General features: G+C 35.8%; 2 protein-coding genes and 1 pseudogene across 6 annotated transcripts; 2 read left to right on the top strand and 1 right to left on the bottom strand.

Annotated features, from left to right (window-relative positions):
* Positions 1-11: 11 nt before the first annotated feature.
* LOC127949063 (lipoyl synthase, mitochondrial-like) lies at positions 12-8,240 on the bottom strand (annotated as a pseudogene).
* On the top strand, positions 7,912-11,989 carry LOC127949353 (60S ribosomal protein L9). 2 transcript variants are annotated; one of them, XM_052546459.1, is made up of 8 exons: positions 7,912-7,989; positions 8,451-8,497; positions 8,591-8,706; positions 9,237-9,332; positions 9,491-9,623; positions 9,754-9,834; positions 11,591-11,709; positions 11,830-11,989. In XM_052546459.1, exons 2-7 carry the CDS (start codon positions 8,452-8,454, stop codon positions 11,695-11,697), a joined length of 579 nt encoding a protein of 192 aa, XP_052402419.1. In that variant the 5' UTR covers positions 7,912-7,989; position 8,451; the 3' UTR covers positions 11,698-11,709; positions 11,830-11,989. The 2 variants fall into 2 exon arrangements, with proteins under 2 accessions (XP_052402419.1, XP_052402420.1); XM_052546460.1 differs by lacking the exon at positions 7,912-7,989 and adding an exon at positions 8,077-8,187.
* A 1,010-nt stretch (positions 11,990-12,999) lies between these two features.
* LOC127949187 (replication factor C subunit 1) lies at positions 13,000-26,729 on the top strand. Of its 4 annotated transcripts, none has more exons than XM_052546181.1 (24): positions 13,000-13,150; positions 13,717-13,824; positions 13,975-14,041; positions 14,274-14,387; positions 14,507-14,802; positions 14,883-14,957; positions 15,345-15,422; positions 15,671-16,012; positions 16,940-17,047; positions 17,187-17,366; positions 17,540-17,644; positions 18,946-19,333; positions 19,938-20,047; positions 20,250-20,364; positions 20,468-20,556; positions 21,025-21,162; positions 21,814-21,909; positions 22,022-22,120; positions 22,233-22,387; positions 23,391-23,508; positions 23,796-23,941; positions 24,052-24,265; positions 24,463-24,645; positions 25,975-26,729. In XM_052546181.1, the coding sequence occupies exons 1-24, from the start codon at positions 13,148-13,150 to the stop codon at positions 26,068-26,070; spliced, it is 3,423 nt and encodes a 1,140-aa protein (XP_052402141.1). In that variant the 5' UTR covers positions 13,000-13,147; the 3' UTR covers positions 26,071-26,729. The 4 variants fall into 4 exon arrangements, with proteins under 4 accessions (XP_052402141.1, XP_052402143.1, XP_052402142.1 ...); XM_052546183.1 differs by having other exon boundaries at positions 13,010-13,150; positions 14,892-14,957; positions 19,935-20,047; XM_052546182.1 differs by having other exon boundaries at positions 13,010-13,150; positions 19,935-20,047; positions 25,978-26,729.
* Positions 26,730-27,240: the final 511 nt, after the last annotated feature.

The following is a 27,240-nucleotide window of genomic DNA, read 5'->3' as shown; positions in this document are numbered from 1 at the left end:
GTTTTGGATACTCATTTCACAGGCTTGATTATGGAGGCCAACCGTGGCTGAAACAAAAATACACAACATGATCTTCGACAAGTTTGAATTGAAAATATTCTATTTATATTACTTAAAAGATACACAATATACATATCTTTAATCCATATCTAAAACAACATTATGAGTTACAGCAACATACTTTTGTAAAATGTATAGTTAAAGGGACAGTTCACACAAAAATGGAAATTCAGGCATCATTTACATATTGTTCCAAAGCTTTATTTGTTGTAAAAAAAAAATAATAATAATAATATATATATATATATATAAATATATATATATATATATATATATTGATTTTGAATTATTATTTTTGGAAGACTTCTCACTTCGGTAAAAATTAGTGTTTCATAGATCTAGCCAACATGACCATTCAGAGTTTGTTTTGTTTCTGTCTAAAATAGATTACTTAAAGAAACTGTATGTTTAGTACAGTTTTTTTTTTAACCTTGAAATATAATTTTCAAAAAGTGAAAAGGGCAGTTTGCTTTATGGCATGGCAAGTGCTATTTTATAGATATTCACTTATAATATATTTACCATAGACTAACTATAGGGGATTCAAAAGTCACAAAAACACACAAAACTATACATCTTTACTACCGAACGCTGTGTAAAGATAGCCAATCAGCTTGTGGCTGGTGATGTCAGTCAGCACTTGTCATTTTTGTGTGCAGAGTGTATCAGATGATTAGTCAACAGACTGGGAGTGTGCCATCCAGGATAGAGTTTAGTCGTTTTATTATTGTCATACCTTGAGATGGCGCTTGCACTGCCCCAGTGTTAGACAGTCCACTCCATAGTCCCTCAGTTCTGTCAGGAGAATACAGAGAACTCTCATATATTAATATAAATTATAATCATATATTAATATATGCATATATAAATAATAAACACATCTCTAATTCTAATATGAATTACCTTTCAGAGCTGCCTGTATCTGCGCATCTGTCTCTCCGAGCCCCAGCATGATGGAAGTCTTCGTGAGCTCACTTGGTTTCACCTTTTTAGCATATCGTTAAACACTGAAAGTTTGCATAGAGGTCATGCACATGCCTTAAGGTCAAAGGTCAAAGATGAAAAGTGAGGTCTGCAATGAAACCTCCAAGCTGTAAATGATGCGAGCTACTAATTCACTTGATAAAAAAGACTAGATATTTCTGCCACCTGGTGGTGACTGTATATGATAGAAACAAAACAGAAAAATAAATAAATAAATACAAATAAAGTATGAAAGAAACATAAAATGAACATGAATAAATTATATTTATTATAATTTTTTATTAAATATATATAGATTTTTTTTTACATATTTACATTTTTACAAGTAAAAACCACCACATAGTATACATATTTTTCCATAAACATAAAAAACAAAAACGATTAAACCGCACATTTTGAAATCTGCCTGTGCTTCTGCTCTTTACAAACAGCATTAAAAACATTCTTCAAACATTTGTAAACTAATAATTATAAAAAATACAAATTATATATATATATATATATATATATATATATATATATATATATATATATATATATATATATATATATATATATATATATATATATATATATAAGCTATTTTTACAGGGAATACTTATATGTAAACACACAAAACTCTACAGGTCTAACCTCTGTAAATCTCTGACAGTCTCTACATTGTGAGCATAAACATCAAGCCCAGACAAAGAGATTTTCTCCCATGATTCTCACTCCATACTGGATCACCACAGAAATCAAGAGTCAAACACTCTTAGAAAAGATCATGTATGAAGGAATTGAAGAATGAGTCGATTCTAAAAAACAAATAAACTCTTTTTTTTGTCATTTTTGTATCTTTCTTTAAGGCTGGAGACGGCCTTTAAAGTGTTCAGCCCCTCCATCAGGAACGTCCGTTAATTATAATAAAAATATGGTCAGAAGTCAAAAATAAAGTTCAATGGTACATTTTAAAGACACAATAAAATCCAAAATGAAAGTTTTGTGCTTCTTAGTCCATGTTTATTCTACTAAATCTCACCTCACAAAATTATTATAACAGGTAAACTCATGGCTATAATGTAAATGGATGAGCCCTTTAATATGTCTTAGTTTCACTGGGAAATACACAGTGGCGTAGCCAGGGGAGGGGCCATGGGGGCACTGGCCCCTCCTGAAAACTGATTGGCCCCCCAGTGTGCCCCCACCCTTCTACTTGTCTGTCACTCACAAATTCAAATTATAATCTTTCAGTTTAGTAAATAACTCCTGATTGCGTCGCGATGCTTCTCAACGAGGACCAAGAATAGCGAGCTGCTGTTTTCCAACGAAAAAAGCACCTATTTTAAATAGCTTATGTTTTTGATTAGCGAGTTGTTGCAGTGCAAGAAGTGTTTGGTACTAACGTTAACGTCTTTCGGTGTTAGACAGACCAGGTTCGATGACGATGTTATCTCCTAGAGCAGACCAAGATGCTAATCACTATATTTACTATGCTCCTCTGATGCTGAATGTAAAAGGGGTTTACTGCGTTACGATTTACTTTTTTTTTCATTTTTTTTTTTTCATTACAAATCGTGTAATGTTTATCTAACGCTCCACACTTGAGACTTTTTTTTTTTTTTAAGTCTATATGGGTGAGACACATGCAAAAACATCGTTTTTTTTACTGGTCAATTTTGAGATCTGGGGCTGTTTGTCTTCAGTAACATGTCTTCTTTGAGACTTGTGGTGAAAAAAAAGTCCAAAATACACATATAGGTCTTTATTTTTCTACACCTTTAGTCTATTTGCGTCTGTAGATTCCTAATAAATTCAGTTGCCGTTCTAAATCACCATGGTGCTTCGCGATTGCTGTCTGCACCCTGGAAAGCTCTCTCTCTCTCTAGCTCCCTTCACACAAGTTATTGACAAAACGTCATTTGATGACACCCAGAAACATTATCAAAGAAATCATACATAATTATTTAATGCATGATTAAATAGCAAAATAAATAACTAATACTAAAATAAAACTGGACTAATTAAGCTATTCTAAACTGTTTTATAGGATCCACATATTTTACATGTTAAATTAAAGCTACCTTTTTGAACAAGTAGCTATCTAACAAAGTATGGATATATGATATTTTAAATCAATATGCTCAAGATTAATTAGCCTTGACATAAGTTGATTTTGTTTATTCATCAATGCAAATTTACTGCAACTGCTGCTATGCAAATTGAATGGGATGTGGATAATAAACAAAAACATATAATGAAATTATATTACATTTATATTAATTAATTAATTGTGTATTTATTTCTATGAATTATTAATGTTATTCTGCATTTATATAAATAAGGCTATTATATATATATTATATAAGGCTATTATAAATAAATTATATTATTATTATTTGTGAGTTGTACACTATTCATACATTGGATTATTTTATTTATTACAGTTTTTCTTTCACTTTGTAAAGTGAAAAGTTAATACAAATTGTTTTTTTTTTGTTGTTTTTTTTAGAGCAGTGAATAACTGCTATTAAAATATAATGGGGTATCACTGTTTATTACTGATTTTAAAGGTTACTGAACTCTTGAAATGATTTGGATATGCAGTTCAAACAACACAAGATTGGCCCCTCTGTATTAATCGTGGCCCCTCTTGTGCCCCCCAGTTGAAAAAATCCTAGAATCGCCCCTGGAAATACATCAACGAGGTAAACATTTCATGGCATTTCATGGAGTTTTTCTTTTTGATTTGCTGGTGTTTCATGTGTTCTCACCATCCCTGTCCACTGATGTGAGTATTACATAGTCCAGACCCCATGCTGCAGTGGCTTTAGCTGGGTGGAGGACGTCTCACTGTTTTAACTGAACAAAACCTACATCCACGTGCGCATGTGTCCTCCATCAGCTATAGAGAGAGTGTGGAAAATCAAGTAGAGGTGTTTAGTCAAGACCATAACACTGAGATTGTGTGTGTGTGGGCATTTCGCAGACTCAATACACTCACCATGATGGTTTCTGTGGCAGTGGCATACTCTCCCTGCCCAAATATTGGGACACCAGGCCTCCTCACAGACCTACAACAACAGTAACAGTCGATAGACTCCATAATTCACATAACACTGGCTTATAAACATCCTTTCAAAGTCATGATGCTTTATGGCTGATTTTTGTTTTTGGTGCTAATGATTGACAGCCCATGGTCCTCATCCACATTCATTGTATTAAAGAATTGTGTCCACTGTGACCATTGTGTCAGGAGACTGTGTGAAGCACAGCGTAAGGCATGTTTTCAAACACTCACTGCGTGTAGGTTCAGTGATCCATGTTTTCAGCCAAGGTGGTAAACTTAACCTGGCAAATTAAACACAACTCAATAAATCTTATATCCTGGACTGTATGCATGTATATATATAAAAGTTTCATTATTACAGTAGGCTTTATGATAAGGTATCTATCTATATATCTACTTCTCCTAAAACATTTTAAATCTTAACCTTATAAAGCCTGCTGAATCGTATTCGATACGTAGATTTCTAAATTATGGCATAATTAAAACTTTGTGGGAAAAACTGATGCACACAATCTACTACACGCCTTCTGTCATCTGATTGATAGTTCATACTTTTCAATGAGTAGCCCTTTTTAGTACAAATGACCACATAAATATCAGAAACAGCACCGATTTCCATATTTTTTTGCCAGGTTTTCATAAATTGTTCTTTACCAAATAAAAATGCTAAATCCAGTCATTCAGCAATTAAAGCACACACTTTGTTACTTAACAAACAATATTTACGTGCCTAAAGGAACATCTGGAAAAAATAGTGAACAACTGATTTTGCAAAGTTATCACTGTAAATCATAATTTTTTATTACTGATATGGCAATGATGACCACAGGAATATCATGATCACACTTTGATAAAAACCACGGTATTGAAAGATTTCCACATTCATGCACCCAAAAGATAGTGGTGTGTCCATACGCTTGTCTTTCTCCCTTCTGTCTCTTCAGCTTGCCTCTGTATTCCTCCCACTTGCTCTCAGAGTGTTGAGCAGGTGTTTGCAGCAGTGCTCACTGCTCAGTCTGTTACAGTAAACCTACGACCACAAGCAAAGGATAAGTTCAAGTTCAAGTCTGCTTTATTGTCAATTTCCACATGTACAGTACATACATACAGATAATCGAAATTGCGTTACTCTCAGACCCCGGTGCATACAGATAACATTAACATTGAAGCCTAAAAAAATAACTAGAACAAATATAAAATGTAGATACAATTATACAATAAGGGAATTATAAAAAAAGACATATAATAAAAATAAAAGTTAAAAATAAAGTTAAATAAAGCAGCGCAAGGTAAATGACAGATATAGTGCAAATCAATGAAGTGAACAACAGTGCAGTTAAAAGATTTTTTAGTGCAAAAAAATCACTTAGTAAAAATATCTTAAGTCTGATTAAAGTGACAAGTGACAAGTGACCAAGAGCAGTTATTTAACTGACTGATGAGGTAGTGGAATGACGTCAGTTCCATGCCGAATGAGGTAGTGAGCGGTGAGTGAGCAGACCAATGCTGCACAAGTGACTCGTGCATGTCATCATATAATTAGTGGGGGGGGGGGGGGGGGGTTCATAGTTCAGTGGTGCCTGGGGAAGAAGAGGGGAGGGGGAGGGCAGGTTCGGGAGGGAGTTCAGCTTCCTGACAGCCTGGTGGATGAAGCTGTCCTTCAGTCTGCTGGTCCTGGCCTGGAGACTCCGCAGTCTCCTCCCTGATGGTAGCAGGCTGAAGAAGCTGTGTGGTGGGTGAGTGGGATCACCTGTGATGCAGAGGGCTTTGCGGGTGAGACGTGTTCCATAAATGTCCTGGAGGGAGGGTAGAGAGACACCAATGATCTTCTCAGCTGCTCTCACTATGCGTTGTAGAGTCTTTCGGCAGGACGCGTTGCAGGCGCCATACCACACAGTGATGCAGCTCGTCAGGATGCTCTCGATGGTGCCTCTGTAGAAGGTGTACATGATGGGGGGCGGGGCTCTGGCTCTTCTCAGTTTGCGGAAGGGCACTCCAATTCAATTTAACCTTTCAAAACTTTCATACTACAATCATCTAGCATCTATAGCGTACATTGTAAATAGCATTATGTCCATAGAAAATATTAATCTAATTTTAATATATTTAATCAGTATTAATCCAGCATCCAACCCGTTGAACCTTTCATTGACAACAATCGCTCCGTTATCGATTAACTTACACTGCATGTTTCATTCAAAGACTTCATATATATATATATATATATATATATATATATATATATATATATATATATATATATATATATATATATATATATATATATATATATTTTCCTCTTAGTATACATTAAAAAAAACTATATAAGTGTGTGTGTGTGTGTGTGTGTGTGTGTGTGCATGTGTGTGTGTGGGTGTGGGCATGCGCGTAATTTGCAGGGGGGTTAGGGGGGTCATGACCCCCCCAAAAATCAGATCCAACTAATATAACCCCCTCAATATCATCAAACCATTCAGATTAAAATAATATGAAATATTCAGAATAAATACTTTTGTTCGTTTTCTTTATTAATTTCATTTGCCAGCAAGAAAGATAGTATCATATTTTAAATAATCTGTAATGTACCCCCCGCCCCCCGCACCGACTACTTGGTATTATCCAACCGGCTTTCTCTCCCAAGTTTGTTCACTATTTTGCGCAGTCCCTGGGATGAATGGGTGGAAAAAGCTGACGGAAAGATAAAAAGGACACTGAAAGGCAGCCAGACAACAATTTTTCATTGTTTGTCGACACCAGCCAAAAAAAGAAAGAAAAGAAAATCCTGACCAAATGGAGGTAACTTACCCCGCTAAATTGGCTGTTAAGTTAGCTGAGCGTTTCTCAAAGTGTGGGGAGTAACGTTACGTTAGATACATGACAAACATGTTTTGTGCCCACTTTTTTCTATTTACTTTATTTATTGACCATACACTCAAAACAAAACAAAGACACATTCAAATGTAAGCCTTACTTAACCTTTTCACACGTAAGTTTAAAAGTTTTTCAAGGCGACCGTTATTGATCGTAGTATCGCTTTATGGTTCCCATGGAGACGAATCATTCATTGCTTGTCAGCGCTGATGACTGATGATCAGCTTTTATTTCCTTTTTTATTCTAATTTCACAAATTTGTTTTGTGTATTACAAAAAAAAAAATTACGTAACGTTAAATTATTATTAGGAATTTACCACCTCCGGTTCAATTTGAGATGATTATAATATATATATATATATATATATATATATATATATATATATATATATATATATATATATATATATATATATATACTTTTTTTTTTTTTTGCATGGAGTTTGCAAAGTGACAAAATGAATCAAAGCACAGCTAAGGTTAACGTCAGTCCACACTTGTATTTTCTCAGTTTCTGAATTTGATGTTATCAGAGGCTAAATGCAAACACAATTATTATTATTTTTTTAATCTACTTTTGAGTCTTATTTCATGCAAAGTGATAATATATTTGCACTTTCATTTTCTCTATTTGAAAGTTTTTAATGCTGTTATTTTTGTTTTTGTTATTATGCTGTTTTGTTGACTGGAGTTGGCTGGCTAGATGTTGGTTTGCCAGTGTCATGTGAGGTAAAGCCAGAGGGTAATTAAATTATGCAAATTAGCATGTTACCTTTTACACAAGAAAATTATTCAATAAATTAATTAATTAATAAATATGCCGCAAGTTTAACCCCCCCAATGGTAGACCCAAAGTTACGCCCTTGGGTGTGGGTAAAATCTTACTTCATAATCTTTGTGAACTTTCCTTTTTAGTATCTGTATTCGTTTGGTTGTGCCTTGGAAACTGACGATGACGTAAGACGTACTGGTTACATTTACGTAATGACGTCCTTCCTCCTTCCTTTTCCCCTTAATCGGCGAGGTAAGAACATGGCGCGTCCTGTTCTTGTGCATTTCAATCAACTACAATCTGCACTAATGTCAAATCCGTCCGGGTTTCGTAGTTCCCGATGATTTTGTTTACATATTCGTGAAAATATCTGTGCTGGTATTTGCGACGAGAAGTCGATGCTGCTTGATTATCGCAGTCTTTCTGCTCGGTGTTTATCTGTAGGCCGAGGCAAGCACAAGTCATTAATTGGGCACATTGATATAAAGCCATACTTGTCCCATTATGACATTATTAATGTTCAGTTAGCCGTAAAACTGACTGAAACGGCAAAGAATACGTTAACATTGTGGTGATGTAGTTGACATGTCATTGTGACTGATGCTAAGTTACCGTGTTTGCCGTTAGCTGGTTTTCTCTACTGAAATGAATGAAGACAAGTCAACAAGATGTTTATATTTAAGCATTTTCTGTCTGATTGTCTGTTCCTTCAGAATGAAGACCATTCTCAGTAACCAGACAGTCGACATCCCCCCCAACGGTATGATAAAAATCATGTCACATCCTAAGTTTTTAAAAACGTTTTCAGCTTATCCGCGCCTTCACTTGTTACAATGTGTCTGTTTGCTTGCAGTCGAGGTGTCCCTCAAGGGCCGCACGGTTGTTGTGAAGGGACCCCGTGGAGTTCTCCGGCGAGAGTTCAACCACATTAACCTGGAGCTCAGTCTTTTGGGCAAGAAACAGAGGAAGGTTTGTAGTCTTAATGCATGGAAATTAACTTGTATTTAATGCAGAAAAACTCTAGCAATAGATGAATGGCTTAAGCGGACTGAAATTCCTTCATGTAAACACCTCAATTGTTCCGATTGACCTAGATAAAAATTTAATCATTTGGAAGAAGGTGGTGACAGACCGGAATAAATAAAGTGTGTAAAATGCTTGTCTGATTTAATGTTTGCTTATGTTTGTTTTGCGTCTTACGAATGTGCCTATTTTGTCTTAATAACTGTAATGTGAAGCAGACTGAATATTTGTTAAATGTATGTTAGTCTTCTGACATGACGACACATCTAAAAAGAGAGCCGACAGTTCAATAATAGCAAATATGCTCAGTAAGACAAGTTTTGTGTGGGATAAGTGTGAAGCGCATGTAAAATGTTAATTGGATTGCAACAGCATCCAGAATATGCAATCTTATTGGGTGCGTTCTGATTAATAAAATGATTGATGCAAAAATACCTAATGTTAACGTGTGTGGATTTCTGCAAACAATGTTTCAGCTGCGCGTGGACAAGTGGTGGGGTAACAGGAAGGAGTTGGCCACAGTCCGCACCATCTGCAGTCATGTCCAGAACATGATCAAAGGGGTCACCCTGGTAAGTCAGTTCAATTTTGGTACATTTGTTCTCACACAAGAAGATCCTAACTGTTTAAATCCAGTTTTAAAAGACTGTTAGTGTCCTTAATTTCTTTGCCATGTTATTGAAGAGGAAATGTGGACTGTTGTTGATGCATGTTAACTTTTTTTCTCTAGGGCTTCAGATACAAGATGCGATCTGTATATGCCCATTTCCCCATTAATGTGGCAATTCAGGAGAGCGGTGCTCTGGTGGAGATCAGAAACTTCTTGGGAGAGAAGTACATCCGCCGTGTCCGCATGAGACAAGGTATGTGTTATAGGGTTTTTTTTTCTGTGTGTGTCTGATTTCAAAAACTTTGTCACCTTGAAGCCCTTAATAATATTTTATACATTCCTGGTTGCACTGATGCAGAATGTTTTATTTTTTTTGCATGTAGGTGTGTCATGCGCAGTGTCTGCTGCTCAAAAAGATGAGCTGGTTCTGGAGGGTAATGACATTGAGCTGGTGTCGAACTCAGGTAAGCATCTCTAAGATGTACAGTGTCAACCTCTGATGAGAGATACATGCAACTTGACCTCATTAGCATAATTTTAATCTATTTAAGGGCCTTTTGCAGATGAAAGGGTTATATGAATTGTTAGCATTGTTAAAGGTGCAGTCCGTAACTTTTTTTTGGGGGGGGGAATTATATGAAACTAATATAAGCAAGTACATAACCATCCAGTGTTAAAAAAACTATTGCCTGTTCACTTATAATGATTTTTTTCTTATTTGAGTTATGAATTTTTTTTTCATGGGAAATTTGTCATTACGTCACATCTGTAAACGTGTTGTCCCGGCTACTAGGCTATCCCATATGAGGATCCTGCAGGTGGCGAATCGTTTGTAGCATTTTCTTTTCTCACTGCTGCTAGAATAATGTCATTTATAATTTTGATGGTGGATTGTAATCCAGAAAGGATCGTTTATTTAACGTGTGTGAATGAAATATTACAATCAGTTCAAAGGGAGCATAGTTTGATTTTGGTTTAAAATAATTTCTTAATGAAATTCAAATGGCATGACAATTAGAGATTAGACTGTACAGAAATTGATATCTTTTACTGGACTGGTTGTGGAAACCGTTAAATCTTAAGCCTAAACTGTACCCTCCCTCATCTTGTCTGTGTTAATTTGCTATTACCTGGATGTCCTGATGTGTTTGGACTATTTTGCAAAAAAGGCTTTTAGCCTCCTTTGCTTCTTCTGACATTCTTAAAGGGTTAGTTCACCCAAAAATGAAAATTAACCTGTTATTTACTCACCCTCAAGCCATCCTAGGTGTATATGATTTTCTTCTTTCAGATGAATCCAGTCAGAGTTATATTAAATATTGTCCTGGCACTTCTAAGCTCTGTCATTGTGGTGGATGGTGGCAAAACCTGTTAAATGAAGTGCGTGCATCCAAAATAAAAGGTGCCTTACACTGCTCTGCTGGGTGAATAAAGGCCTACTGTAGCGAATCCATACATTTTTGTAATAAAAACATCCATAATCCAAATGTAATAAACCATTTTCTATCACTTTCACCATCTGTCATATGCCGAAGCAGTTCCTGCGGATGATGCAGCACAACAGCGTTGCATGTTTAGTGATGGACGCGGAGAAAAAACCCCCCAAAAACACCGGTCATGAGTTAGAAGTACATTCAGAGGGTTTGTAAAGAAAAGTGTCAGAGGTTTTCGATATAAGCAAAGTGGAGATTGGTTTTCTTTTGCTAACGTAAGGAAACTTAGTTCATGAGACTAGCATAGGACGTATGCATTGCGTGAGAACCTCTGAGATTGTCATCCGTCAGAGCAGTTTCCACGTACGACAGTCAGCAGAAGTGTGAGAAGTGTTTAAAAGGTTTGAAATATGGACATTTTCCATATAAAAGTCCATGAAATCACTATAGGAGGCCTTTATTTATGTCCCGGAGCCGTGTGAGGCACATTTTAGATATATATTATATATTATAGCTTTAATGTGATTTGGACTGTTGGCCAGAACTATTTTTAATAACTCCGATTGGATTAATCTGAAATCAGAAAGTCATATACACCTATGATGACTCAAGGGTGAGTAAAACAGGATAATTTTTGGGTGAACTAAATCTTTAACCCTTCGTTGTGTAACCTGATGGGTGTTTGAAGGACTGTCTGTAATTGGGTTGTGTGTAAGTTGTGTACGCAAAGGCATTATGTAGTTTAGTGTGTGTGCATGCCTCACCTTCCCACCATTTCTTGTTTCAGCTGCCCTCATCCAGCAGGCAACCACAGTGAAAAATAAGGATATCAGAAAGTTCCTGGATGGTATTTACGTCTCGGAGAAGGGCACTGTAGTGGAGCCGGAGTCATAGAGAACACATGAGGTTAGAACCAGACCGCCATCCAGCCTTTCTCTCGGCTCTTTTCTGTGCCAGGTTTACTGCTTTTGTCATTGAAAACTGGTTTGGCTTAATTTTTTTTCTCTCTTTGGTTTTCTCCATCAGCTGCTCTGATCCAGCAGGCCACCATTGTGAGAAAGGACATCAGGAATTTCCTGGATGGTATCTATGTCAGCGAGAAGGGCACATTGGTGGAACAGCAAGAGGACTACATTTTGTCTCTGTAAAATCTGTCAATAAAGCCCAATTACATTTTTCAACCACATATTTGTGTGCAAGTCTTATTTATTTGAGCACAATTACTCCTAATATGCATGGCAGGTAGTTTGGAGGGGTCGATGTATGTAACAAATATGGGCTAGTTGTATTTGAAAATCGTATTTTGCACTCTCAATTCACGTCCTTTTTGTGTTCTTGATGCTTTCTTAATCTGAGTAGGATTTTTATTCATGAGTCCATCTGGACCTAGTAGAATGAGAGCTTGTGAGGTTAACCTTAATGTTTTTCAGCTAAAACCATATTGTAAGTAAATATTCTTGTGGCCATAAGAAAATGCCTAAAAACATGCAAGAGTTTTTCATGAGAAATTATTTGAACACCTCATTGTATAAAATGTATTACAACATTGAGTTGTGTTAAAATCTTATAAAGCAAACTGGGGTTTGGGGAAGGAAGTTCTAGGCCATCCTTGGAAATGTTATGAAGCATAGTATAAAAATGTCAAAATGAATTGATTAAAAAATAAAAACTATTACAATTTGGTAATAAAAGAAAATGAGTCCAGTGCCATAATGAGTAGAAAAACATTATTGGAAACAATATTTTACAAATCAGTGGACATATTTAATATATATATATATATATATTCCACATTAAAATGGGTCTTTATACCAGAAACTATAAATAGCTTTACAATTTTAAGATGAGGGTTCCTTGCACAAGTATATTACATATGTCATAAGAGACTAATTCAAGTTTATTGACTTAAAAGAAAGTGGTTTTCATTAATTTGAACTTTTCTGTTTGCTTTAAGATTCATTTAAATCTAATAATATTTATGATTATATTGTATGAATAATCATATGATACCTCGGATTTAGTTTGATGCAACTAAATTTTGCAACTGATTTCTTATATAGTATATATATATTAGAATTCCACATATAACAGTTAATGTTATAGCGTCATTCCAACAAATAATTCTAACATTATAATTGTATTTCACAAACTGGATTATCGACACCTTCAAAAAGAAATGTTTTGCGCTCAATCGGTTCTGCGCTCGTCTCGCGCTCCCTCCGTCTGCGCGTCATCACGCTGCGCCTGAGTTGAGTATCATTGGCGCCAAAGAGGATTGGAGAGAAGCAGCACTGTCTCGAAAACTGTCAAAAAATAAAGAAACGCTATTGACACATGCTTAGAAATGGTAAGTCACCTTATTATTGGTCCGTCTGTAGAAATAAAGACACAATCAGAGTAGAGCTCAATGCAGCGGATCAGTCTGTTTGGCTAAAGAAAGCAGTTAGCAACAACTTGCAGCTTTTTCATGCTTGTTAATAGATTAGAGCTACAAAAACAATAAAACATGCAAAGGCTGCGGTGTTTCCGTCCTTGCTTCTCACAAATGTGCATTTGTTTATGACTTGGTCGAGCAACATTTAAGCATTTAAATTAAGTCTAACGTTAACTTAACGATTAAGATCGACTGACTGCCATTACTTCGACAGGCCTTTATGAACTGATGTGATACTACATAACACTACAATACAGATTTTTATGTTTTGGTAATAACGAAGCACCTGCTTCCTGTTTGTTACTGTCAACTTTGAAATGTAAACATGCAACAGAACAAACTCAGCCAGCGGTTCCTATCACGGTAGACGCTCTACATAACACATTATTAGCCTATTCCAGTATGAAGTAACAATGATAAAACTAAATAAAATGTTATTGGTGTGTGCAATTATTTTAATGCACCTTTGTTTCTTTCAGGATATCCGGAGGTTTTTTGCATCCACCAAACCTGCGGCCCCCAAACCTTCCAATGGCAGCACCAGCACAGATGAAGAGCAGAAGAAGAAACAAAAATCAAAGACTAAGGTAGAACCACAGTCTAATGTCATGCTGATATTTGTACTGAATCTATTAATATGAGATGGTATTTACAATGTGACTTCTTTATTCATTTTTAAAATGTCTTGTGTTTTATGTATTATGTAGTGCTACACAATATCCTTTTTCTCTCTTTAGGTCACAAGTCCCACATCTGACAAGAAACCATCTGGAAAACGAAAGAAAAGAGTCATAATTGATTCAGGTTCATAAACAGCTTTTTTTATGTTAGTGAACTTTTGATGATGCCCTTCATGTTCATAATGTTAAGAAATGGCGGTTATCAAATACATACCCTGAATGTGGCCATACAAGAGATGGGTGCCCCTGAGGTTTTTAGAAATACCTCAGCTCAGTCCAGGGGTTTTTAAACACATTCTGGAAATCATGCTGATGATTAATGTCACACTATGTTCTCATGTCCCATCTTATATTAGACTCTGAGGAAGAGAAGAAGGAGGTGAAGAAGGAGAAGAAGACCAAGAAGGGCACTAAAGAGACGGATGCCGTCACGGTGAAGAAACACCCAGTAACTTACGTGTCTGATTCTGGTGAGGGAGTCAACAAACAAATTTCCACATGTATAATATAATGCTGTTAGGCCATTAATATGACATGTAGCCTAGATGATCATTTATACTCTTCTTTTGTCCTCTTTTTATTGTCCCAGATTCGGATGATACGTTTATGACTCTGAAAAAGACGAAACCAAAAGAAAATGGAACAGCTAAAGGCAAGAAAGAATCAGATTCAGGAAAAGCAAAACAGGTGAAAGTCTCATCCAGTAAATCCCCAAACGCGATCTCAAAGGGAGGGGTGAAGAGCTCTCAGCCAACCATCTCTCCAAAGATTGGACCAACACCACCAAAACAAACTCCTACTTCAGTAATGGCCTTCTTTGGCAGCTCAAGCGTTCAGAGGTCAGACAAGAAAATGGTGGCCAGTACCAGCACCAAGAGGAAGGCAGTGAGTAGAGAGAATAAATAAAAATGTGTGGGCTTAAAGTGTATAAAAATTCAAACTCATAGTTGTTTGGTCTTCGCAAGCCCTCACAGGAAACCGAGGAGTTGCTCAGTGATGAAGCCATTGCAAAAGAACTTCAGATGGATGAAGACATGGAGGTTGGTTTAGGACACACAGCACATGTTCCTCTATTAATCAGAATTGGATGCTGTTATATTTGGTAATCAGGGAATTATAGAGTTTAATTATGATTCTTAATTACTAAAATAAATGTAAATAAATGTCAAGCACAAGATTTCCACAAGAGGATGTTATGAATACATGGTTATGAAGATGTTTATCTTCATAACCATGTATACAGGAATATTCCTGTAGCTTTAATTTTTTTGGAATAAAGGCTTATTCAGAACATGCCTTAATCGGAAAACATTGCATGCAAATGTGGCTGCTGTTTTAAATAGCTGGTTTATTACACAAAAAATTAGTACATTTATATATATATATATATGAACACATTATGCAGAACTTTTGTATTTTTGTGTTAGTGGGAAAAGCAGATCCATGATGATGAGGAATTTGCAAGAACATTAGCCAAACTGGATGAAGCTCCCTTACTGAAAAAGGTCGGTGTGCTGAATTTGTCTCTTATCATCTCTCTGTCATCTATTATGTAAACATGTATATTGTTCATTTTTGTCATATCTATTAATTGTAAAGAAAAACATAAGCAAATCCTTTCAAATGTAAAAATATCTGGAGTTAAAAATAATTAAATTAACTTGACAAACTTGTCTTTAAAGTCATGTGGTGCAGCCAAAAAAGTACATGAATGTCATGTATTGTTAATTTTTCTTTGTTTTTGGGTTCTCAGGCTCGTGTGGACTCCATCTCCCCCTCCAAGAGCAGCTCTCATGCAGTTTCCTCAGACACCAAACCCAAAAAGGACCCGTCCCCTAAAAAGACTCCTGTGAAGACCAGCTCCAAACTGGCTCAGATGAAAAGACGACAGGAAGAAGTGGAAGAGCAAAGGGAGAAAGACAGGGGTGAAAAGCAGACTAAGATTTCTCCTAAGAAAGAGCCGATCTCACCAACTAGCTCGGAGCGGGCAGCTACGCCCAAAACTAGTGTTTCCACGGGAATGACAAAATCAAAGAATTTTTCCACTCCTAAAAGTGACAGTGCACCCAATAAAACCTCACCAACAAAACCAGAGGTATATTATTTGAATATGCTGCTTGATTTATAGGCAGGGGTGCACATAAGTGGTCCGCATGCGCGACCAAAATAAAAAAAGCGTTATATAAATATGTTCTGATAGCGTATTTGCGTCATGGTTGACAGCTGTTATTACACAATTACCATTTTAGATCAAACAACTACTAAATAAGTTTTATTTTCAACCTGAAATCATAAATCTAGGCTATGTCATGCTGTTTTCAAATCACATTGCAAAACTGTGTCATTCATCCACTGACGCTCTTTAATAAGCAGTGCTAAATCCGGAAGTGCCTATACTTACTTGCCGGCAACCTACCAAAATAAAAGCCTGCTAATTTAAAGTTTGAATATGATGAAAACGCTTTTTATTTATTTATTTAAAATTGGGGAATACATAAAGCGATTCTTCTTAATTAGGCAAACAAAGAAAGTAGTAGTAAATATTAGCATTTTATTTTTAAGTTTACTATAAAATGAATATATTTGTATTTAATACTAGGACTGCCTTTTTATTTTAAAAAATATTATCACACACTATTATTTAGTTTATTTACTATTATTTTATAATTAAAAAAACTAACTAAATAAAGTGCAATAATATTACAACTATTATTTATTATTTTTTTATAGTTATATTTAATGGGTCACGCTATATGCAGTGTGAGGACCAAACCTCCAGGTTCTCTTATGAGAACCAGGCTGAAAAAATGATGTGCACCCCTGTTTATAGGATTCTCTAAATAAGTGAATTGATATGTCAGTATGCTTTTAATTGTTGTTTAAGGGTATAAGTTAAAAGAGAGTTTAACATATTTGGTTTTATGTTGAATGTTGTTCACAATATGTTGTTTAAAAACAGATTACAAAATAGGGCTCTACCTTGTTTTGCTGTGCTAGTGAGCATGTGTCTCTATTATTTCAGAGTACAAGTCCTGAGGATCTGGAGAAAAAACGGGTAAATTCATCAGCCTTCCGTAACTATTTGAACCGAGAAGGACCACGAGCACTGGGGTCTAAAGAGATACCACAGGTAGAAAAAATGACTCATGTTGACAACTGAAGGCCTGTCGTCTTATTGCCATTTGTGATTATCTTTAATAATAATAATAGGAATCAAATTATACTTCTCCTTTAAGCAGCTTGAACAATGTTATGTGTGTGTGTTTTAGGGAGCAGAGAACTGCCTGGAGGGTTGTGTGTTTGTGTTGACCGGTGTGTTAGAATCTATAGAGAGGGATGAAGCTAAGTCTCTAATAGAGCGATACGGCGGGAAAGTCACAGGAAACGTCAGCCGTAAAACTACTTACCTTGTTCTGGGACGAGACAGTGGAGTCTCAAAGACTGAGAAGGTCCTAATTTTCAATATTGTTTTTTTTTTTTTTTAACACGTCATTATTTCTCTGTATTCGAACATGAATGTTGCTTCCACATGCTGCTGCTTCAATATATTTCTAATTTACCCTTTTAACTGAATTAAATGTAATTATTTTAACATAATGTCATTTCAATGTTTATTCCTTAGGCGGAAAGTTTTGGAACTAAGATCATTAATGAAGATGAGTTGTTGGACCTCATAAGAACCAAACCAGGCAAGAAGTCGAAATACGAGATTGCAGCAGAGGCAGAGGTACAGCAGCTCTCATCAACCCCCCTGTTCTTTCACACCAGGGCTGCATGATATTTAGCTTATTAAATCCATGTAATGATGTGGCTAAATGCAAACGAAAATAAATTATATAGGGATTATTTTGTAATATATTGTAATTTGAGCTGCTATGTTACATTCAATTTAATATGCAAATGTCTCAAAGACTCTACTGCTAATTAAAATAGTTGCATCTGACTTCACTCTTTACCACAACTGAATAACACTTAAAATCTTCAAATTCTACACTTCAAAATGTCAGATGCTCAAGCTTATTTTGGTGCAGTATTGGTCTGCAAAAATGTTGGAAGTTATGCAAATATGAATAAAAATAAAGTGAACCTGGCCCTCATTGCATTCCCAAATGCACACCGAACTCAAAGCACTTGTAGAGATGTTGTGAAAAGCAGTATTTAATGTTAACTGCTCTGAAAACACAGAATTATAAGAGACTATACTTCAATTAAACTGTAGCCTTTGATTTGCTGATATCAATTTGATAAGATAGATAGCGATGTGTAATTTTCATTTTAGTTAATTGTTCTACCCTGTTTTTTTATTTTAATGCTGTACTAGGTTGAATTAGTTATTAGTTTTTCATTTACTCACAAACCCCCCGTTTGGGAAACCCTGGTTTAATGTTTAAGAAGTTAGGATAAGAAATTAAGTGTACTATAAAACAGAATTATTTTTTTATTAAAAACTGAATTTTTATTGTACAATAGTAATATATTTCTTTATTTTGTTTAATATTTTTATTGAATAATAATCATAATAAAAACCATATTATTTCAAGTTATATTGATTATGGAATAGTCCAAAAAAACTAGGGATCTTGTCAATTTGTGTATTTATTTTTTTATTATTATTCATTTCTTTTACTTTATTTGATGGCTAGTGAAAGAACTTTGGTTAAATTTTGTAATAGATGTATTCTTATTCTGAACACCCAAATGTTTCACAAAACATTTAGTAATAAAAGAGTTGTTTGTACACACACACACACACACACACACACACACACACAAAGTCTTCAAAGTAAAAAGTCATTATTCAGCTTTTTATTTTTATTTTCTATGCACCACAGTAAATAATTATTTCCAAATATAGCTATTTAAGTTATCTGGTGAATGTGTCCTGTATATTTTCATATTGAAACATATATTGCAGAAAATCAAAATACTGCATAGAAAATATGTCCGTTTTTTATTTCATGCAGCCTTGCTTCACATACTGGAATTTGGTTTATTAAACAAGTTGTCTGTCTGTCTTCCGTATTGCAGAATAAATCCTCTAAAACAAGGACTCCAGACTCTAGAGGCAAACCCACTACCCCATCCAAGAAGGCCACACCACAAGGGCCCAGCCCCAACAAGAGAAGCACCTCAGGAGGGAAGTCTAAGCCTGGATCTGCTTCTAAATCTGGAGCACTTGGGGCCTCTCGTTCAGAGGTCAAAAAGAGTTTGAGCTTTGATCAATCCAAGAGAGCATCCCCTGTATCCCACTCTACCCCTGGGAGTGAGGGTAGCAGCCTGTTGTGGGTGGATAAGTACCGCCCCCGTAGTCTGAAGAACCTGATTGGGCAGCAGGGGGATCAGAGTTGTGCTAACAAGCTTCTGCGTTGGTTACAGAACTGGCATAAACATCACAGCGGCAATACAAAAGCACCATGTAAGTATTTAAAGTTTGTTCCTACTTAATGTTCACAATCAATGAATGTGAAGTATATATCATAGTCTACATGGTAACACTTTATTTTGTCCTTGTTACATGTGCTTACTATTATAATAACAATAAATGATGCATAATTACATAAGAAATTACTATAAGAAAAGAATTGGAAATGTTGTTTCAAATGTTTTTTCTTATTTTTATTTATTATTATTAGTAGCATGTGATACTACTGAATCTACTTAATTTCATGTCAACTACCCATGTTCAGAATGTCATGCTACCAGTTTGCAAGGTCTGTTTGCACCAATGACCTGCTACAGTTTCCAAAACATACATTATATAACCAGAGCACACAGTTTCCCATAATGCAGTGCACTTGACTTAATCATAAGCATTTGCATTTTACTCTTGCAAGAGCATTTTTAATGGTGCATACGGTTTCATATACTAACTTTTAACAGTAGTATGCAATTAGCAGTATATAATGGGTAGTATACCATTCGGACCATACTCAGTGTTGATATTCTAATGCACTCTTTAGGCTAAAATTCTGTTTGACCAATTTTCATTATTCTTGTGTCTTTGTCTTTCTGGAAAGCAGCCAAATTTGGAAAGTTTGGGAGTAAAGATGACGGTTCAGGATTTAAGGCTGCATTGCTGTCTGGACCTCCGGGTGTTGGGAAGACCACTACTGCTGCTCTCGTCTGTGAGGTCAGCTCATTCCCACTTATAATCATTTATAAATGAACATTGTGTTTAACTGTTTCAAAGAAAGTCTGCATAATCCTTTTAAAGTGTTTAACATGGGATCGAGAATTAAATCATTAGTGAATGATTGTAAACGCAGTGTGTCTGTTTTTACCGTTTCATTGCATTGGTTAACGTGTTAATAGAGTTCCATATGTGCTTGTAGGAGTTGGGTTACAGCTATGTGGAGATGAACGCAAGCTGCACCCGCAGTAAGAACAGCTTAAAGGAAGTGATTGCAGAATCACTCAACAACACCAGCATTAAGAACTTCTACTCCGGTAATTAGCTTAATTAATTAGGTAGCATCTGTAACAGGGTTTGAAGTTAAACCTCAGTGATTATAATGTAAACATTGTATGGTTCTGTGTTTAATGGTGTCAGGTGCATCGCAGACAGTGAGCAGTAAACACGTCCTCATAATGGACGAGGTGGACGGGATGGCAGGAAATGAAGACAGAGGAGGAATACAGGTCGGCATACACACTCTCATTTGATTGCATTCTCTGTCTTTACCAGAGGTGGTGCTCAAGGAGCAAAAAGTGGCCCAGATAATGTTTAAAACCTTATGGCTTCAATGGCCATGTGTGGAGCGTTAGCTTATTCTTTTTTGAGTGCAACAACTAAAATTATAGTTTTGATGAAAAATGTTTTTGCATAGATTTGGCATGCTTTTCATTTGGCATCCTTTTCAGTCATTGCAATGTGGGAAACAGTAATCTATGCAATACTGAGTTCTATACTGATCATTTTGAGCAAATGTACTGTAAGTAGGTATTCTGTACATGCAGAAAATCCACATAGTGTGTACTTTTACACTGTATAGACTACATAGTGCAGTGAGAAGTAGAATAGTAGTGTGCCATTAAACTGGTACACACCAGTGTTTCCAGTGTCAATGTGGTTTTTGACTCTTGTGCTTCTCCCTTTGACCCACACAGGAGATGATTGGTTTGATAAAACAGTCAAAGATTCCCATTATCTGCATGTGTAATGACCGCAATCATCAGAAGATCCGTTCGCTGGCTAACTACTGCTACGACCTGCGGTTTCAGAGACCCCGTGTTGAGCAGATCAAGGTGCTCACTGACTGACATTTCAAATAATTTACTGATTAAATCAGTGTTTTATAGAAAATTGACATCATTTTTTTTTTTTTTTTTCAACGTGTTTACCTTGTGTCACTTGTATTCTCTATTTATGTTACTTAATAATTTTTTCCTCATATCTTTTCTTTGTGTTTTTGGATATAAAAATGTTTCAATGTTTTATTTCCAGGTTTAAACATCCCAGGTTCAATTTTTTAGTACTAACAGTAAATTATGGACTATTACAACCAACTAACTCTAAAGGTCCTTGCACACAGTTTTTTTTCTTTTTCTTATTCATCATCATTTCCTATCAAAATGCTTGTTACGGATGTGATAAGGAGAAAATTGAACCTGATCTGAATTTTTTATAATGGATAAAAAGTTCAGCGTCATTGTGTAAACGTGATTGACACAACGTGAGATTTTTTTAACGTGTGAAAATTTCAGACGAATGTTTTGGACCCAAACACTATAGTAGGTACATGTTGATAGTTATTTCTAGGTAATACTACTTTTTTGTTAGATTACACTGTAACAAGGACATGTTAACAAAGTTTTAAAAAAAATGAATATACTATTTTAGTCAGTATCACACTTATTGCGGTCAAAAATAATTAAGCTTCCTTTTTGTCTAAACAGGGGGCTATAATGTCTATAGCTTTCAAAGAGGGTCTGAAGATCCCACCCCCAGCACTTAATGAAGTCATTCTGGCATCTAATCAAGATATTCGGCAGGTATTAATAAACAAATCAGTTGTCTTTATCATTCATATTGTTACCCTACCTGAATAACTATGAGTCGGTGTCTTTAGCAGCACTGCAAAATTATTGGGTTTCTATTCCCTAGGTACTGCATAATCTGAGCATGTGGTCTGCTAAAGACAAAGTCATGACCTATGACCAGGCCAAAGCTGATGCTAACAATGCTAAGAAGGACATGAAACTGGTATGTGCATGCTGTTAAATACATTATACTGTACACACACTGTACAATCATTGGTGCATTGATGATGTGAGTGGACTCTACAGTATGAATATCTGTGTGTTTACATATGCAGGGTCCATTTGATGTGTGTCGGAAGGTGTTTACTTCAGGAGAGGAAACCGCCCACATGTCTTTGATTGACAAATCAGACCTTTTCTTCCATGATTACTCTTTAGCACCTTTATTTGTTCAAGAAAACTACCTGCATGTCCGACCAGCTGCTGCAGGGTAGGTTTTAGACTTGCACACAAGGGCAGTTTTTCCACATCTTTACAATATCCAATACATATCTCTATATTTTTGCATTTGCTGGAATTTAAAAGGTGATTCTTGCTTGCTCCCCATGAAAAGACCTGCTCTAGATAGAGCAGCTATTGTTACACACAGGACATACAAAATGTATTTAAAAAAAAATTAAATTATGCACAGGTAATTCCAAATCAGTTTAATCACTGTTCTATAAATGCGCTGCTTTAACTGATGCACACTAACCCACACATATCACTCGCACACAAACAAACACACGCACATAGAGAGATTGCTTTGCACACACACGCAAACTTTTATTAATAAAATAGTATAGGTACTAGACCACTACATTATGTTCCTCAGCAACGAGGAGGTAATCGCTGTTTTTGAAGTAATTAAACTCAGCCTTCTTGTAGAGAGACGTGCTGATGCAGGTAATGAACACAAAACTGGCATCTCTCTCGATCGATTGGTCGATTTATTCATTCAGATACATGTTGTAATCAGTTCAAATATATGTGATCTTACTGCACTATTTCATCTCTGTCTGATTTGAAGCTTGGAAAATAACTAATTTTTACCCTTCCGGTCAAATATTGTACTGCAAATATCATTAACAGCTTTATCTTGTCAATGCTGGCAAATGCCCGTGGTATAAGCAGCATAATGCACGCCTAGCTGTGGATTAAACTATTTTAATGCACTTCCTGGCCTCCATGTCGTGCATTAAAATCATTAAATGCCCAGCTAGCCATGCATTATCCCTTATTTAACCCATTACTTAACTTCAAATTTGTACACTGTAACAAGAGCACCTTAAAATAAAGTGTAACCCAATCTTCCTATAAAAAGCATACACAGTTTTCCCTAATTTTGTGTCAGCAAAATGATTGCACAACGTATTTATTACAAGACGTTTCAAGTTTATTCTGACTGTAAATGAAAGCGTGATGGTATAATTGTGACATTTGCTGTTCATCAGGGGAAATCTGAAGAATCATTTGGTGTTGTTGAGTAAAACCGCTGACAGCATTTGCGATGGAGATTTAGTGGACAAACAGATCCGCTCCAGACAGGCATGGTCTCTGCTTCCCACACAGGTAACACACTTTCCTGCCATTATCTTCTCATCAGTGTTGACCAACAAATCCTCAGTCAACAGCTTTGATTGCTGCAGCAGCACTGAGATAATCAGGCCCTGAAGTGGCTGTTTTGCAAATGACATTTTCAAGGCAGAAACAAAGAAACAATTTTTTTTTTCTGTAGCACTGATTTGTAACATATTACAAAATCCATTCACAGAGGTTAAGTGTTTTCACATAGATCAGTGAAAACAAAACCAAGCTTTATATATTTAGTAAATCTGTGCTTATATTCTTTTCCCCAGGCGATTTATGCGAGCGTGTTGCCTGGGGAACTGATGCGGGGTTATATGAGTCAGTTTCCGACCTTTCCAAGCTGGTTGGGCAAGTTCTCATCAGCTGGCAAACACAGCCGCATCATACAGGAGCTTGCTTCACACATGAGCCTAAAGTGAGAAATCACACACTTCTTCTCACACTTTCTTCCTTCTTGTCTAAAGTATGAACTCTTTAAGCTACATTTGTGCTTCCCTAAAATCTTGCCTCTTTCTTATCCTGCAGAACGTTAAGTAGCAAGGAAGCCATAAATCTGGATTACCTGCCGTATTTGAGCTCAGCAATATTAGAGCCTCTTCAGTCGCAAGGTTCAGAGGGAGCCAGTCAGAGCTTGAAGCTCATGGATGATTACGACATCATCAAAGATGATGTTGATAACATGATGGAGATCAGTATGTGGGGCGGACAGCCGGATCCTTACTCTAAACTAGACTCCAAGGTTTGTGTGTGTGTTTGATTTTCTGAGCATACTGTAGAGTTCTCCTCCAGGACTAGAAACCGGTGGTCCGGTTGACAGTTCATTGCTTTGACAGATGCCTGCTCAGTCTGAGTTAATTGTTTTAACTGTAAAACATCTGGAGGTGCTGTATGCCACACTTTATCCCCATCAGCTCTGTTTTTTTTTCCTTTCTGCAGGTGAAAGCTGCATTTACAAGAGCCTACAATAAGGAATCCCATCTTATGCCGTACTCCTTACAAGTGGTGAAGAAAAGCCGGAAAGGTGCTGTTGACCCTGAGCTTTTAGGAGAGCTTGACAGTGAATCTCAGTTGCAGGAAGAGGAAGATGATGATGGGCTTACAGCAGATGCAATGGTCAAGGTAGATATCAAAATAACAATTCAGTGTCTCTATTTTTTCATTTTCCATCAGTTTTACAATTACATTGACCTCAAAAACATCTCAGTTCAACCAAAAATAAAATGTTGTCATCATTTACTCATGCTCATGTCATTCCAAACCTGTATAAGTTACAAGAAAATGCTGGTAATCAAAAGTTCAAGTTGATGCTACCCATTGAGTTCCATAGTATTTATTTTCAATACTTTCGAAGTCAGTGGGGACCAGCAACTGTTTGGTTGTTCAAAATTCTTCAAAATATATTTATGATCAACATAATAATGTAACTTATACAGGTTTGGAATGATATGCAGGCAAGTAAATGATTTTTAGGTGAACTATTACTTCTATTACAACAAGTTTACCGCACAATTTAAATTCTTTCATCAATTACTTGCCTTCATGTTGTTCCAAATGCTAAAGGCTTTCATTTAACTTTGTAATGCAAATGAAAAATATTTTTTATGAAACCTGTGAGTTCTATCCCTCCATCAAAAGTCAATGCAACCAGAACTTTGACACTTCGAAATGTTTTTAAAGACATTGTAAACAGTCCATATGCATCAAGTTTAACCCATGTCTACTATAGAGACTTGATTACTTTATATAGTGGTCACATATCATTTAGGCGGAATATTAAAATGTTAAGTAGTTAATTATAATTGTCAGCTTGTTTCTGTGCCCATGTCGTTCCAAGCTTGTGGCCTCCTTTGTTTCTTTGAAAATAAAATGTGACTCTTTCAAGAATTTTTCACTTTTTCCATACAGTTGTACAGGCGAGAGATTCAAGCTCTAAGGCATAAAAGTACAATAAAAGTAGTTCATATGCCTCTTCTGAAACCACTGTTATCGGTTCATAAGGCATAAAGTTTAGAAACAGATTTGTTTCTTAAAGCCATCTTAAAGTGGGTGCTTTTATGTTAATGATTTATTGTTTTTGAAGCTTGAAATCTTCAGTTCCTTGTTTTAATTAAAAAAAGTGAAAGTATTTAACAACATGAGGGTGAGCAAATTATGACCTTTTTTTAAGTTTATGCCACAGAATTTTAGCACACAGAATTGAAACACTTGTCATTTTAAGTTTACATGTTACGATATAAAAGCTTGTTTATTAAATATTTTGTAACCACTAAGAGTGTAGTGCTTTCAGCTAAATTTTTTACCATGTGTAAATTCATTCTGTTTAATTCCACATTTGCCCTGAAATCGGGACAGAAAATTCAGATACAGTCTGCATATTCCATCAGGTCCTACATATAAGCGAAATATCTTCATTCACCTGATTTGTTTTTTTCTTTTCTTTTTTTTCAGCAGAAGAAAGCTAAACCAGCAAAAGACGTCAAGCAAGAGAAACCAGGGGCTTCTGGGAAGGGGAAAGGCAGGGGTAAAGGAAAGGCCATGAAGTGAGATGAACATAGAAAGGAACGAGACAGTTCACTCTGTTTTCACAAAGATGTGAGTTGCTGAATGACATCAGCTCTATAAACAGACCTTTTTTGTCTGCGAGTCATACTTGTGCACTTCCTGAAAGCCATCACTCAGCTTAAGCTGCTTTCAGCAGAGCAGACACTGCAGGGACCAGGAGCTGGGGGTGGACCACACATTTACACAGAAGTTATTATATAGTTCACAATTCATCAATATATACACATGCATCATACTGTTAACACATGGGGCTGAAGCTATATTCATCTCAAAGGTAAATAGAATTAAGGGCGCTTAATATCACTGTACTCGTGTAACCCTCATGACAAAGTGCACAAGCATTTTAATATATTAACTTCAGCTTTTCACATTTAAACACACATACTCTCTTCTACATGGATACCAGCTGTACTTGCTGCATGTCAATTAGCGACCACACATCGTGTAAATATGGATCTGCCATATTAGAATTTTTCCCTTTGTTACTTTGAATACTAGCAGATAAATATATATAACTAACCCCTTTCTTAGTGTTTTCTATGGCAGTACTTTTGGATTGGTAGTGTCTGATGTTAACCTGAAGATTATTCTGTAAATGACTGAATGCGATTCAAAAATTAAAATGAGAATTATGTTGTAGAGATGTATTGTGTTTGCTTGTCATAATTATCTCCATGGCTCAGTCTGCTTGATGATGCAAATGAGAAGTGTTGATCAGATGGTAAAAACAGCTCAACTGTACTATAATTGCTGTTTTATATCTGGTAGTCTAACAAAGAATTTAATACACAATTATTTGCTGCAATAAAATAATTTATTTTGTATACAGATAAATTTACAGTAGAAAAAGACATCTATGAGCTGATTTTAAAGATCAGTGAAGCGCTGACTTACATGGAATACATCTGACAACATAAACAGACAATATTTATACAGCTATAATTGTTCATTATTAAGATACAGTTAGAAAATATTCCTATATATTAGTCTCATTTAAAATAGTTTTTTTGCATGATTTGACAACCTAAATGTGTAACTGAACCAACCACACTTACGAATAACTATGCATAATGTAAGCTCTAAACACTATGCCAGTGATATGTTTACAGGCTGAAAAGTGGACAATGGTATTTTGAAGCAATACAGTACAAA

The sequence above is a fragment of the Carassius gibelio genome, chromosome B1 (genome assembly GCF_023724105.1).
Source record: "Carassius gibelio isolate Cgi1373 ecotype wild population from Czech Republic chromosome B1, carGib1.2-hapl.c, whole genome shotgun sequence".
NCBI classification, from domain to species: Eukaryota; Metazoa; Chordata; class Actinopteri; order Cypriniformes; family Cyprinidae; genus Carassius; species Carassius gibelio.
The sequence above is the reverse complement of the archived record's forward strand: the minus strand, read 5'-3'. Positions and strand labels throughout refer to the sequence as shown.

Excerpts from the sequence above, each read along its gene's own strand:
- LOC127949353 (XM_052546459.1), top strand. The coding sequence starts at position 8,452 with ATGAAGACCATTCTCAGTAACCAGACAGTCGACATCCCCCCCAACG. Across the intron at positions 8,498-8,590 it reads AGTCGACATCCCCCCCAACG|TCGAGGTGTCCCTCAAGGGC; the intron begins GTATGATAAAAA and ends GTTTGCTTGCAG. Across the intron at positions 9,333-9,490 it reads TGATCAAAGGGGTCACCCTG|GGCTTCAGATACAAGATGCG; the intron begins GTAAGTCAGTTC and ends TTTTTTCTCTAG.
- LOC127949187 (XM_052546180.1), top strand. Across the intron at positions 22,388-23,390 it reads GTCCGACCAGCTGCTGCAGG|GGGAAATCTGAAGAATCATT; the intron begins GTAGGTTTTAGA and ends GCTGTTCATCAG. Across the intron at positions 24,266-24,462 it reads ACTCTAAACTAGACTCCAAG|GTGAAAGCTGCATTTACAAG; the intron begins GTTTGTGTGTGT and ends TCCTTTCTGCAG.